The 15,463-nt window shown below is 33.6% G+C and overlaps 1 protein-coding gene across 7 annotated transcripts in view; it reads right to left on the reverse strand.

The window, feature by feature from the left end:
• Nucleotides 1-2,900: 2,900 nt before the first annotated feature.
• Nucleotides 2,901-15,463, reverse strand: part of LOC115875664 (optomotor-blind protein) — a 300,116-nt gene continuing 287,553 nt past the window's right edge. For 5 of the 7 annotated variants that reach the window (XM_030891190.1, XM_030891194.1, XM_030891191.1 and 2 more), the window contains 3 exons: nt 11,041-11,117; nt 6,577-6,770; nt 2,901-6,521 (listed from right to left, as the gene is read on the reverse strand). In XM_030891190.1, coding sequence (XP_030747050.1) covers nt 5,758-6,521; nt 6,577-6,770; nt 11,041-11,117 — 1,035 coding nt within the window. In that variant the 3' untranslated portion in view covers nt 2,901-5,757. The remainder of the gene's footprint in view (nt 6,522-6,576; nt 6,771-11,040; nt 11,118-15,463) is intronic. The other 2 variants (XM_030891195.1, XM_030891192.1) reach the window with 1 other exon arrangement.

Here is a 15,463-nt window from a genome sequence, read left to right on the forward strand (position 1 = left end):
TTAAAATAAGTTAATATTTAAACAAACATTTCTGGCTTTCCTGACAGGAGTGTGGACACAAATTTAATAAATGTGGATAATGTTCTGATTATTACAGTTTGCGTGGATGTTTTTGTATGTTATTATTTTTAATAAAGTATATTTAATGAGTTTTTGAGTATTTCTTTGTCCTTCAGAGGATTGTGTTCTAATCTTTATATATTATAAATTTTCATAAATTATATCTACAAAATTTATTACCTTATAATTTTTTGCTAAATACTTTGTAGTTGATACAGTTTAACAGTATATAAAAGAACTATTTAAATAAGATGTTTGAAAATATATAGCTGTTTTTGCACACATCAAGTCAATTTGTGATTAACTGTACTGAAATAAAAACAAATTAAGAGAAATGGGGTGATCTATCAACTATAACATGAAAAGCATCATACTATTTCCAAGTCTTCTATTAATTTCACTTATTAAACAACTATAATTATTCAATAATCTTGATAATTCTAGGAACTCTCAGATATCGTCAAAACATGAAAACAAAAATTTACTTCCTATAGTTCTTACGTCCCTTTAACTGAAATATAAGAAACAGGGTAGTTAATAATCTCACTGTGAGTTTATAAAATACCTTTAAGTAAAATCTCTTCGGATCTGCGGTAAAATACCTTTATTCTTATTAAATAATTTCAATAATCTATGTTTTTATTTATGATTTATGACAACCACCTAATAACCTAACTTTAACGTCAACTTGACAATCCTGAACACAACCAAAGAGTAAATCAATTTCTGAATTCGCTAACGCCAACTTATTTTACATTAAAAAAAAATTATCAATTTTCCTAACTAGGTCGGCCATATTGAGGAACTTTTAAAAGAATAGTACTATATGTACCATCACATATGATATACTTAGTAGTTTAATTATTATTAAAGGGATATGTAGATTAACTAAAGATGATCGTCAAGTACCTAATAATTTTACTTTCTGACCCACCCCTGTACACCTAACAGCTAACTATTATACAGGGTGTTTCAAAAAACATGCGCCATCTCTCGTGGGGAGATTCCTTACGTAAAAATAAGAATTATTTTTCATATCAACATAGGATTCTTCTTTGTTTCGTAGTTACAGGGTGTTAAAGTCGTAATATTTTTTCGATTTATTATAATTTTCTTACAAGTACTTTTAGCGTTTCGAATGAAATTTTGAGGGTAAAAGTTACTATAAATCCGACATATTTTAAAGCTAAAAAAGTGTCGACATATTCACCAGAGACGTGCATATGGGTTATCACTGGAATATTTTTCTAAAAAAAGCAAGTACGCCACTGACTTTTTTCTCTTGTTAGCGGAATAGTGAAGCAGTTTAATGCCAATTAAAAGTTGTTTCTTGATATTTTGTCGATTTCGGCCTTCTTGATGAGATAAATGCAATTTTATTAATTTGTCTTGATCAAAGTCTAATAGCAACTTTTAAAAAAAATTAATATCATTAACTTGCGAAAGTTTAAAATAAGTACTCATTGATTCCTCATCAAAAAATATGGAAAAAAGTTCCTATAAACATGGGTATTGGAATTGCATAGTTTTATAGTTACAGGATGTTAAAACTTTTTAAAATTATTTTTTTTGTAGATATCTTAAATACCAGTATTTTCTTATTTGAAATTGCTGCAGGTTGGAATAATAACTCATACTAATAATATTTAATAATAAATTAGGTAAAATATATACAGGATGACTAAAAATAAGTGCAAGTATTTTAAGGGGTGGTAGATCTGGTCAAAAGAAACATTTTTTCTCTTTACTGTTTTTCAAATAAGTCCAAAATAACCGAGTTATTTTACTTTGAAAATTTCCAAAAAAAATGATTTTTTGCTAAAATGTTGAGAACCACTGGATCTTTTCTGGATCTTCTTTCATGTAAATTTAAGCTACTACCTATGTTGCCATATTATCATGAAATTATGTCTTTTAACTTAAAACTAGAAAAATTTCCAAAATTTTTTTCAAAAAATTCCAAATTTTCAAAAAATTTTTTTCGCAAAAAATACCTCATAGGCGTGTAATCACAATTGTAGGTACTATACTACCAGTTAAAATACTTGCACTTATTTCTGGGACACCCTGTATAAAATATTAATTTTATTTTTATTTTAATTTTATTAAATCAAAAAAACATCAAGAGATTTAGCATTAAACGGCCTACATAATTTTGATATCAAAAGAAAAAAGTCAGTGGCGCACATGTTTTTTTTTTGAAAAATATTCTAGTGATAACCCATATGCACGTCCCTGATAAATTTATCGACACTTTTTTTAGTCATTAAAATATTTAGCACTTATAGTAACTTTCACCCTCAAAATTTCATGGGAATCACTAAGAGTACTTGGAAGAAAATTATAATAAATCTAAAGATTATTAAGAGTTTAACACCCTGTAGCTACGAAACAAAGCGGACAAAAATCGAACATATATGTTGATATGAAAAATAAATCTTATTTTTACGTGAGGAATCTCCTCACGAGAGATGGCACCTGTTTTTTGGAACACCCAGTATATTATTACTAGTAACATACGAAGACATAGAGAGAGTCCCAGAATTTAGTATATGTAGTTCGTAATAGTGACTCATAAGTTTTGTTTATCTAGTATGCCTAGACCTTATTTATTATTTATTCAGTTCACGTATATTCTATACTGGTAGAAAAACCTTTTTGATTTTTTAATTCTTAGTATTAATTGCATCCATATTAAGGAAATTATAATAACTGCAATATAATAAGGCAAATATTGGAAACTATTCAGCAACTGGTGTGCTGTGGTAGATTATTGTAATGAGTTCATTAGATACAGGGAAATAAAATAAAAATCATAGTTTTTTTTAGGAATATTTCGTTTAATTTATTTTTTAAAAGTAGAGGACATGTACACAGCGACACTTCACATATTGATTTTCCTACTTTAATACATTTTGAGAAATTAATCGTATATTATATCAGCGCATAATAAATAATTATAAAACAAATAACAGAGAGTTTGAAACTTGAGTTAGGCATATTTTTAATTGTTAAAAAATGTAACAAATCTGAAAATTTGCTGATATTAATATTGTTATTGAATTAACAAAAAGAAACACTTATATTTATACTCTTCCATATCGTTTTTTCATATATAATATATACATTTTTTTTCTATTTTCCAACATTTATGCGCATTTTCAAATGGACTTTGAAAATCGAGTGTCTTTGGTAAAACAGAAACAATTTTTTGAATTTGATTAACTATTATACAAGTTTATACATTTATTACAGGTTTTTTATTAACACAAAATACTAACAATATGTACAGGAGAATTTTAAAATAAATATACACATTATCTAAAATAAAAGGAACATTTTTTTCTATATAAATTCCACGGATTAAGGGTTGTGTGCAGTCTAGATTAATCTAAAGTTAATAGAGAGTCAATACATAGTATATTACTATATTGTTAAAATACGAACATATAGATGGGCAAGGTAAAATACGCTCGAAAAAAAAAACAACGTCAAAGACGGCTGGGGAATGACAATCGATTATAATTTTGGCTGGGTCAAGCCCTAGACGTGATTTTTTAATGGCACTTACTGCCAGTTGGCCTTAAGGCGTAGTAAAATTCGAGAAAAACATTTTTTTTGGAAACAGTTTTTGGTAATAGATTGACCTCGGCAAAAATTATGATCGATACTTATTCCCAGCCGTCTTTGGCGTGTTTTTTTTCAATTGTACGGAATTTTTTAAATAAATTTGCATTTGTCAGTTAAATCTTTTTGAAATTTAGCTGCACTTTAAAAGAAATACCATGTATATCTTCCAAAAATCGTTTTTACAAAGCACCACCAATAAGTTTTTTTTTCAATTGGTAATATAATAACTTTTACTTAATAGTAGTTTCTTATAAAGGTTTGTACTTTTGCAATAAGCTTAAATTTTATTTATATATTACGAAAAAAGCACTTAGAGGTTATATATACGTTTTGACCATGTGTAAATAAATAAAATTTACATCTACAGTGTGTTTTCTTTTATCAGAAACTAACTATTGCACTGAAAGGTCTCAAATTGATACAAAATTCATTAGTTAAACAGATTTATATAGTAAAACATACTGTAGAGTGTTATGATTGTTAAATAAAGCAAGAAATTTAATCACATTCTAAAAAAAGATATCTATGTCGTTTGGAGTTATCATTTTATACTTAAACCAAAATTTCAGTACAAAATGAGTACTCCATACTAACCAATCGTACCTCTGTACATTTATTTTCAACCGACATCATCATAAAGACACTTAATCACTTCTAAGAACACTAAATTAACTGTTACTGGTATTGAAATATTCTTAAATATAGGAAACTTTATGTATTTTTGTTTAGAAACCAGATACAACAGTGGTATTTTCGTTTAACGTATAAAAATATCCATGTTGAATACAACTTAAGACTTGTAATAGATGTATTTTCATCATAAATCTTTGTTACAAGCCTACTGAGTAGAATTTTTTCTAATATTGCAAGCCAATCCCGATAGAAAAACTGATGAGGAGTTACTACCATACGATCGAAAAAAAACGGTGTCAAAGACGGCTGCGGAATGACAGTCAATGATAATTTTGGCGAGGTCAAGCCCTAGGTAGTTTAAATTTCGAGAAAAAGTATTTTTTTGGAAATAGTTTTTTGTGAGTTCTATTCTTTTTTAAATCTTTATTAGTATTAATTTTTCACAAATATTATGTGAATTTTTACTAAATGACATCTGGAGATTGACCTGCCTAAAACTATCATCGATTTTCATTCCACAGCCGCCTTTGACGTTTTTTTCGGTCATACGGTATACTTTGTTCAATTCATGTTTCTTTGGACAGATAGATCTTAAAATCTACAGGTGTCCCATTTTCGTGTGTTTTATAAGCAGAGTATTAACATACAAGTGTTGGTGTATGATCACATATACAAGAATACAGATCCTTGGTGTCCGTTAGTGTGTAAAATACACACTAATGAAAACATAAGACTTGAACCGGACGCTCTTTTTGTTAACTTTATAATAAATGAATTTTTGCAAATATTGGTTGTTCTATTTTAATCTTTTGCATTTAGAACGATTGTGGCGCCCTCTGGTGGCAAAGCCCTGAACTAAAAGCGGGAACGTTGCGCCTTCTAGCGGTAAAACACTGAACTAAACGCGACTGGTGGTGCCCTCTGGCGGCAAAATGTTGAACTAAATTGCGATGGTAGCGCCCCCTAGAGGCAAAAGTTTGAACCAAAATCGCGGATGTAGCGCCCTCTTGCGGCGAAACACTGAACTAAAAATTTAGTTTCAGTTTTTGGCAGCAGAGGGCGCCACATGTTTCGTTTAGTTCAACATTTTGCCACAAGAGGGCGCCACATTTGCAATTTTAGTTCAGCTGTTTGCTGCCAGAGGGCGCTAAGTGTTAATTCACTCTTCGGCCGTTAGGCGGCGCCATAATCGCGGCGTGTGAAATAAAGTGATGTAAAATATCTTTGTATCTCTACTCATAAACGAAAAAAAACATAAAACCCACGAAATATTGGACATCCTGTATATTCAGCAATTTCCAACTGTCAAAAATAAAAAAAACACCTTAACGTTCTAATAATTCCTGATTTTCGTGAGGATTTTTAATAATGGCAATAAGAAAATCTAACAATTTCCACACAAGTTTTTCATTGAACAACGTCACCATATCACTATTATTTGTCACTGTTACTGTCCGCAACGTCACTAGCAGTGTTATGTTTCACGTCCAATCCATTCACCATTTTCTCTATACTCTTCAAGTCACTGGGAGAATTTGCCGTTTCCGGTTTAGGCGAGACGGTACTACTCCTAACGGGAGGTGATAACGAAGACGCCCTGATCTTGGTACTGTTCGGAGAATTACTCAAGCTACGCGTATGCGAACTGGGAGTAACCGTTTCGAAAGCACTACCCAGAGGGGAAGAACTCACACCACCACCTCCTCCTGAAGCATTTGGTAAGGTGTAGGGAGTGAACCTATGTCCTCCTTTGAGGTGGTTGTGTATAGGGGAAGTGGGAGACAGGTGATGGTTATGGGGACTGGGATGCGTCAGATTCTGGTAATGCGAAAACAGAGCTGGATGTTGAGCAGCTAGAGCCAATTGAGCGTTGAAAAAGAGACTTGGGTTCATCCCACCCGGAGCATGACCTCCCGTGAACAAACTTAGCGGTGGTGCAAAAGGATTAGGACCTCCTGCACCCGGATACATCCCCGGAGGGTAGAAGTAAGGAAGTAAATGAGGTGGTGGGTGAATGGGAGGTCCGACACTTATGTTGGGCGAAGGGTACTCCCCGCTGGAACTCGAAGGCCCGGCAGCTGAATCTTTGGGTGAGGAAGGCCGTTGCCGGAAGGCGGTACTACCGGGAGATTCACTGCAGGATGATTCCGATCCCGAATCGTCATGGAGTCTGCGTCGAATTGAGTCATCTTCGGCGCCTGAAATAAATAAAAAAATGTAAATTTGGAAAATGTGTAATTTGCTTGTACCTACCGCTGTGGTTCAGACTAGAAGCTATGGGTGTGGACGCGTGTAAACTAGGCCTCGGACTGTCCGCAGTACCGACCACATCCAGTTCGCTGTCATCCGTTTTTGAGACGGTACTACTGTCTGCTGACATCCTCGCCGGAAGAGGGTGAGATGTCTTGTCGTCCGTATGCCGTTGTGCCAGCATGGCTTGTCTGTAACAATTGGTGCAAATAAAATTTATTAGATTTGTTTGTAAATGTCACAATATTTTTTATACACTGTAGAATTAAATAAATTTTTTTTGAGGTTGGAGGTGAATATAATGGGGATAGTGAAATCAGATATTTCGTAAGAGTCGATTTAGACACTCCGTAGGCCATGGACAATGATATGGCCGAGAACAAACAAAGTACCTTTAGCAGCAAATAGAAGACGTTTTAAATACTTTTTACTTTTTCATTCACATCCTCCTTCCTTTGTCTTAAAACTTGTCCCCCGTACATTAAGCCCCCCACGTGCAATCTTCCACTACACGAAATCGATGACATCCTTCTTAAAAAACGGCGTCGTGTCGGCCCGGGAATGACTCAGACAGCCGGCCCCCCTCTCGGTAATTGCGCTCGGCCGAGCGAGTTAGCCGATTTCCATTTAGCGCACTCGAAAAGGTTACCGGCTATAATTATCCCTGTGGTTGGTCAATTAGCTATTGCCGTTCGCGAAGGGACTGTCCGGTAGCCCTAGACAGCCACCCTACTTCATTCCTGATGTCTGAGGAATGATGAACAAGAAACTAGTTGGTGACTAGCTAAAAAATGATAACTTTTTTATTTTTTTTCCGTATATATATACTCATGAAATTTGTCGATTTTGATTAAACTACTGATATTTACTAACTAAAAGGCGTAGAACAAGAGAGAATGTATGCTATTGTGTAGATTTCTACTCTATTTAGACCTTGCCTTATATCAACAACAACTTTTACAACTCCCACATCGACCTTCTTCATTCATTTCCCCCCTCAAAATCCACCCCTGGCCGATGTTTACAGGGTAAATCGACAGATTCCGAACAAAGTGCACCGATCAATCGTCGGGGGATGAAGCTGTCTGTCCTGGCCTCCTACAAACTACCCCCGATTGATAACGCGATTAAGACGTCTTAAATTGAAAATAAAGAATCGCCAAGGTTCGTGCTACCGAAAAAGACTTTCTGCTGCCAGCCAGAGAGGTCGACGACGCCGATAGAGCCTCGTATCGATTTTGCATTAGGGATTTTTAACGATTCCCTGTATATGGTCATCGGACAAAGGCCGAGGGTCGTTTGATTCGAACTGAAGTCGAGGGATTTATCGGTGTTTGTTCTTTTTCTCGGCGGAATCTCTGAAATTGTTCTATTTAAAAAGAATCGATATCTTTCTTAAGGGAGGTTAAAGTTAATCACCGCGACCTTATAGATCTATTGTGTCTCCCTTTCTTGAGTTATAATTCATCATCAAGAAATGTTGATCACATATACCTGGGCATACAAGGCTTTGGGCCTTAAGTTAAACATCGAGAGAACTAAAATCATGTGCACTCCCCCAGAAGATCACAACAATGCTATAATAATCGGGGAACTATTGAAATATGTAGCGGAATTCAATTACCTAGGCAGTTTGATTTCGGAAAAGGCCAATATCGACTCTGATATTCAGCACAGGATTAGCAGCGCCTCAACAGCGTTCTGGGAAAATCGTCTAATTATTATTTCTTATTTTTGAATGGATTTATATCAAACCACGTTAAGATTATATATAAAAGTATCTTTTATTGACATCGGGTCAATCAATAATGTTCCAAATCAGCTCGATATATTGATGATGTTGCCAGTATTACTCTTTAAGCAATACTACTGTTATATTAATCAATTAAGGCCGCGTAAACAAACATAACATATACCTACAATTTTATATACCTATTCATTATAATAAAATTAATAATAAACATATTGTAATTATATTCCTGCAGATTGAGTGAAAAGTTTTGTTCTTAAATATCTACTCCACATATTATAAACGCGTGTTCAATTATTAATTTTGTGGAATATATATCAATATAAAACGAGATGTAATCAACGAAATATCATCGTAACAACAGCTATTTTAGAAAAGTCTAGGTTTACTTATTTCACTGAGATTTATGAAAAAAAAATCCTTTGCCTCGGGTACAGATACCGCCACGTTTTGGAAACGCCAAAAAAAATCCCCTCACGCCTTCCTCACGAGTAGTTTTCAGGTACTTTTAAGAATCGAATGTAGATCAGGGCAAACCGAAGTGGGTCAAGACAACTGGAACTAAATCGAAATGCCTTGACCTGTTTCGAAGAGATCTCTGCATAGTGTAGAGGCTGTTTAAGGTTCAAATATCTTTTTCGCCTGATCCTTCCTGTCTATAATTGGATAAAAACTGCTAAATAAGTATCTGTATGTCACGACAGAAGACTCTAACCGGTGAATTTGCAAACCGTTGGGGTCTTACTTAATAAAAAAATCCAACTAAATTTAAAAGTATAATGTCCCGTTTCGGCGGACTAAAGAGATAATCATGAATCCACACCCTTCTGGTGTTAGATAAAATTGTCCGTTGAAATTAAAAGAGGGCTGGGGATGAACCGTCAAAGCGCGCGTTAAAAGCCTAACCTTAAAATTACAGGGCACATTTTTTGACCCTCCTAATAGAAACAATGAGACGGCTTAATGCCGTTTAAACAGATCGATAGCGACGATGATACTGATGTGGGGTAGAAGATTCGTTATCGGAGAAGGAGGGTAAATTTTTGGTTAAAATAGTAGCACATGGTTTAAAAAACGTTTCAATTTATTTAAGGGTGGAGTAAATAGTGTATCACACTTTAGAGAAAAATAAATATTACAGATACAAATAATATAGCACAGTTACTATATACCGTGTTGGCAACTCTTACTTTTGGGTCGGTATTTACATGTGTGAAAGTAAATCGCATAGGGATCTTATTAAGTCGGAGTGAGAGAAATGCGACGGTGTGCTGTTGCGGCGTTGCCACATTTCTCCGGTACGCCTTTCCCTAGTAAACTAAAATCACGATCGCAAACCGCGTATTTTTAAGACTTTTTTCGAAAAGATAACTAGATAAAATCATTAGATATGTTTCTGAGCATCTGAAATTGAATTATAAGGATATCGTCAGGGTATCCATTTTTTTTAACGAGAAAACGTCAGTAATCGCGATAATTTAAAAACTCAACTTTTTTTTCTTTCGCAACCACTTTAGATATTGATTTTTTTTATTTTGAAGTTCGGATCTTTTACAAGATGTTTAAATAAGAAACATTTGATAGGCTTGTTTTTTTCCATTCAAAAAAACATCCATTTACTTTTAGTGCATAGCAATTTTCAGCAATCGTGTAACTTTTTTATTTATAAAGATTTTCACCTACTGTCTGCGAAGAAAATATAGCAGAGATATTAAGAAAGTTTTTGAAAAAAAAACTACAATCAATTATTTCTAATGGATTTCGAGATATCGATTTTTGAATTTGAGTTCTAATAGCGCGACCACTGTCAAACACCAACTCAATTCCACTTATTTTTACCAAAAATGCAAGTGTTTCTAACTTGCACCAAAGATAATTCTATTTAACTATAATATTCTTTGCTTGCACTTAAAAATTTACAAGTTATAAGGAAAATTACAACGACTAGTTAATAAATAAACAAATAAAGTATCACGAGACGTAATTAAATGGTGAAGCTGAAAGCATGATTGTACATCTTTCCCTAGAATTTTAAGTACTGACAGAGGACAGAGATACTGATTGAGTCGACCGGTCGACGGTGACGAATCTGCTGTATCCCCTTCCACCTGTCTTAGCAATGCAGCAGTTTCTCGGTTTATTTCATACGTTTGGCAACGTGTTTACTATTCTCTCTTTGTTCAGTACATTATAAACGCATTGTACTCTTCTTACATACGGAAATCTCGAGACAGAACTACCAAATGGAGAAACGACAGGTTAAAAATAAAATTACGCTTTTTTAAAGCGAGACTGCCTTCTTAGAATGCTAAGCCCGTCCGCTGGCTTCGACATGTCGAAATTACAGACCGCAAGCCCAATGCGACATCCCTCCAAATTATTCCTGGCATTTGGTTAGAAGGTCGATCGCGTAGGGGGCGCTAAAGGGCACAGTTAGGGGGGAAGAGGCGTACCCCGTTGCCACATCTGCCACGTTTGTCCCGTCACTGAGAGACGATATATAGGTTATTCGAATTGAAAGGGTTTCTTTTAAATAAATTTAATCGCAATAATTTTAAATACGGTCGTCTTGTATATTTTTGTCTGTAATAAACTTATGTATATCACCTTAAAGGTGGAAACAGGGAAGGAAACATTTTAAAGGCTATTTGAATAGATCGATAGCTCAAGAAGGGTTGTATCGAGGACGGGATCTCTGAAAGTACTTAAATACTTACTTCTTTTCCCGCTTGCCTGCTCCCGTATCCCTAAATCCTTTAGCGAATGGGTTATTGTCGATTTTCAATTGAGTTATCTGCAAAAAAAGGATAAGATCTTTAGAGAAACTGTTACGAAAATATGGATATTTAGATAATATAATAATGCAATATTCAATTCTATATTATATATATATATATATATATATATATATATATATATATATATATAATATAATAATGCAATATTCAATTCTATATTATATATATATATATATATATATATATATATATATATATATATATATATATATATATATATATATATATAACCATCGGCCACTAGTAGTTTCTTAAAATTTATGGAGGAACATCGTTTAAATTTTTGTTGATGGAAAGATGTAATAATGATGATTTTGATGATGAATTTGTTTTACAAAATATTTCTTGGTATCTATTTCCTCCATAGTACCATTTAATTTTGGTGACTTTCTATTTAATTGCATATTCTATGACACAAAAAAAATGTTTTAGACTTCAATGCTTCAAAAATGTAGTAATACCAATGTCATAAAATTTAATATATTACTGGTGGCCGGAGTGTTTTATCCTTGTATAAGTTACTACTTTTGTTAAGGACCCAATCTTCCTAATAATTTAAAAACAGCTTAGCTGAAGACTTTCTATATACAGGTCGCGCAAAAACTCGCTGTAAAAATCTCAATCAAAATCGAACGGATCCCTTCGCTAAAACCATCGTTTCTTCTTCTCCTTGTCCTTTATTGGCTTTCATCCTTGTCTGGGGCCTCTTTATTAATGCTTTTCTCGCGTACAGGTGCGCTCACGAAGTGACAAAACCCAATCCATATTTATAAATTCGACGTATAGAGAGACAGACCATTACGCGGCGGACAATGGGTCGTATATTAGCGATGCGAAGGATTAATAAACGCGATATAAGGTTATAATAACGGCGACGAGTTTTGAAAGAAGTGCCGAGCGCGATAAAAAAATGTACAGTTATAGTACAGCCGGGTAACAGTCGATATGAAATTGCGCACTCATTACTTTTTATTTTTTCGCACGTTTTTTCTTAAGCTTCGTTCAGAACCTCGAAATTAGTGGTTTCAATTAGCGAAGAACTTCGTTTCTCTTGAACTCTGAACTCTGTCCTTATAAATCTATTGTGTCCTTCTTTCTTGAGTTTTAACTCATCTTACTGTCTCAGGACTTTGACAAAAGGCAGTATCTGAGATTGTTTTACAGCAGTTTAGGTTGGCAGGAATGGTTGTCGTCTCGAGGTACTCAGTGATGAGGTGTTCCGGTGTTTCCCCATTTTTCCCAGAGAACGTATTAAAAAATTCTGCTTGTTTTCAAAACAATGATTTTTTAATAAAAAAAAACATAAGCCGTTTTATCCCACAGACAAAAATTGTTTTGCTCTTTCTATGTGTATTACAGTACCTATAGTAGAACACAACACATTCAGATGACGGCACTTCTCGGAACAGCCAAACAAACTTTTTGTATCTTCTAATTATCACGCGACACAAATACTGAGATTCCTTAATCTATTTAGTCGACATGAGGCGGTCTTTCTTTCTTTTTTCGGTGATTTTTTGTCCGGTCAGCCAGGCCAGCCATCGGCTCGCTTGGTCGCCGGCTACTGACTAACTTCTTAGAACTAATTAGGAGATGTTTTTGTTCTAACTACCAACAGTTTTTTCGTTAAACGATTCGTCTAAAACATACGAAGGTTTCGGAGATACGGCTTTAAAAGGAGCCAGAGAAAAGTATAAATTTGTATTTTAAAGGTATAAGAGAGTTTAGTGAAGTTGTCATTGTTTGTCATTTCCCAGCCCTTTTTTTTAGTATATAACATGACTGGTAAAGAAAATTCAATGCAATAAATAATGAAATGAGGATGATGCTTCCTGTATGGCTAGTAGTTTTTCTCAGTAAAAACTTTCTCGTGTAGAAAAATATGACTCAGCTTAATTTATATTAATTTATTTATATTGTTTTGCACACATTTGCCACTAACAAAGGAAATTCCTTCGGTGTTAACTAAGATGTGTTAATGATAATGGAAATCAGTTAAATCACAACGATCAGAAAAAAAAACGCTTTGAACATGTCATAAAGCAATACTGACAGTTAGGTATTTATTATTCGCTGATCAACTATTGATTTTTTTATTCTATTTTATTTCCCTGTATGAACCTATCATTATTCTTAAAATTTACCAAATGAATTAGTGAAATTGAATAAATTAACTTCAAATTATTACACATAAAAGCTTTTATATCAGTCCGAGTAAGTTTTTTTTGTCAAACTGATTAGAAGTTATCAGCTATTGTTATTATTACTTTTTGGTCCTCCCTGTAGACATAAGCGAGACCTGTAGACCTAAGATTCTCATATCTCTGGTAAAACTTAATCTTTCTCTGACAATTCTGAAGACATTTCACAGGACACTAATTTTACCGATTAATTATGCTGTCCCGGTGTTCAGAAGCATTTTTCACTTTCAGCTAATTACGCGGCCGTACTGTTGTATAATTGCATCGTTTCACTCTAATTATTCACGTGTTTAACATGTCTTTGTGGTTCTTTACAAGAGCGCTAATACGAGAAAATAAGAAGACTGAGGAATAGTTCCCAGCATCTTTATCTCCATGACGTGTACGAGATATGTTCAGGCATCCTGATTTTGATTATGTGATTATTTTGTTCTAAAAAAGCTCCTGAAAAATACCACACTTCTTCTAACTGGTGCATGTTATAAAATAATAATATGTTTATATGTCGTGCAATTAGAAATTGTACAAAAATATAACTGTTCACAAGAATGGTTATAAAACAGCACTGATAAAAAAGAGAGACTTGAACTAAAGTCGTCATCGTTCTTGAAAAAAAAATTAGTGGCAAGAGAATTTATTTTAGCGTAAAAGAAAATATTTTGCCTGAAGAAAAACTCTCTTAACTCAAGAAAACTGGTTCTCTTGAAAAATTCGAAAATTTCTCTTGAATCTATTTTCATTCAACCAAGTGCAAGTTACTTTGTTTTAAGATAATAAGAAAAATACGCTAGAAAGTACTTCGTTCAAGAAACATGGCCATTTTTCCAATAGCTAAATATTCTTTTGATGAAAAATAATAACCACACGCAAAGACGATGACGAAGGACGGTATATACAATAGCTTTGTTCGGGTCCTTACCGATTCGAACCGTCCCGGAACTCTGCAGCGCATGCGCAAATGAAATAATGTCTTCATATTTCCTTCTGTGCATACGCATCACAGTTCTAGGACGGTTCAGAATCGGTAATAAGAGAAACCCGAAGTAAGCTAATATACAATCGATTTTTTTATGCAAATAATTACAAAAATTTTAGAATTTCAAGTCGTCGTTATAAAAATTCAAAATGTGACCAAAGCCTATAATTTTAATAATTTATTTGCTTTACTTTGATTAATCGTGATGTAACATTTTTTTGTAATTTGTAGAGTGATGAACCACCCCAAAAAATACCAAGGAGTTAAGAAGCAGAAATAACTACTATCGAGGAAAATAATATCACTTTACTTACTACAGACCAGGAAAACCTAAATTTATCTGAAAATAATATATCTCGTAATATGCCTGTATATGATGTATAGACTTCTCTTAGATCAAAATAAATTTTAGTTGAGTCAATAGTATTCGCTATTGCTTTAAGAAAAGTGTCTCTTTAATCAAGAAATGTCCCTTTTCAATCAAGAATTTTGGCATGAATCAAAGAGACTATTGTTCTTGTAGCAAGAACTTCTTTGCATATTCATTTTGGGTCAAGAGTGAAACACTTTCGACAGATAGATTCTTCTATTCTCTAAAGTAATTTTTTAAAGCTTATGAAAAGATAGTTAATGCTTTGGGTAAAGAAACGTCGTTCTTGGCCCTATTGAAAAGCGCCAATCTTTTGGGTCAAAGTCATATTCATTTCGACTGAGAGATCCTTTTTTTCAGTGAGTGTGGGTCAAACAAATCTCTATAATCATGCAGAAATTTACGGCAGACCTGATAGGAAAAGACAAAAAACTGTCAAAGCTATCAAGAGGCATCTAGAACTGATGGGATTGACAGTCAATCTGAAGAAGAAACTACAGAACACATTTGTGCGCTTCTTTATATTAGACAATAACAGAAAAACTATATGAGGATAGGGAGGGTTCATTCTCCAAATTGTTAGACTTTTTGAAAATGATAGAACTGGAGAATGTGTTCTAGAAATCAGGATCTGAGAAGGTCACAGTGGAACTGAAAAAAAAAATCTAAAAAACTTGTATGTATTTTCAATTTTTCTTTTGTATGTATATAATTTTTATATATTATCGTAATTACCGTTTGAAATTAAGATTTGTATGTTAGTAGAACTAACTCTAACACTATTAAATATTGAAA

This window comes from Sitophilus oryzae, unplaced genomic scaffold (assembly GCF_002938485.1).
Source record: "Sitophilus oryzae breed Bouriz unplaced genomic scaffold, Soryzae_2.0 scaffold_1393_pilon_pilon, whole genome shotgun sequence".
In the NCBI taxonomy this organism is placed as follows: domain Eukaryota; kingdom Metazoa; phylum Arthropoda; class Insecta; order Coleoptera; family Curculionidae; genus Sitophilus; species Sitophilus oryzae.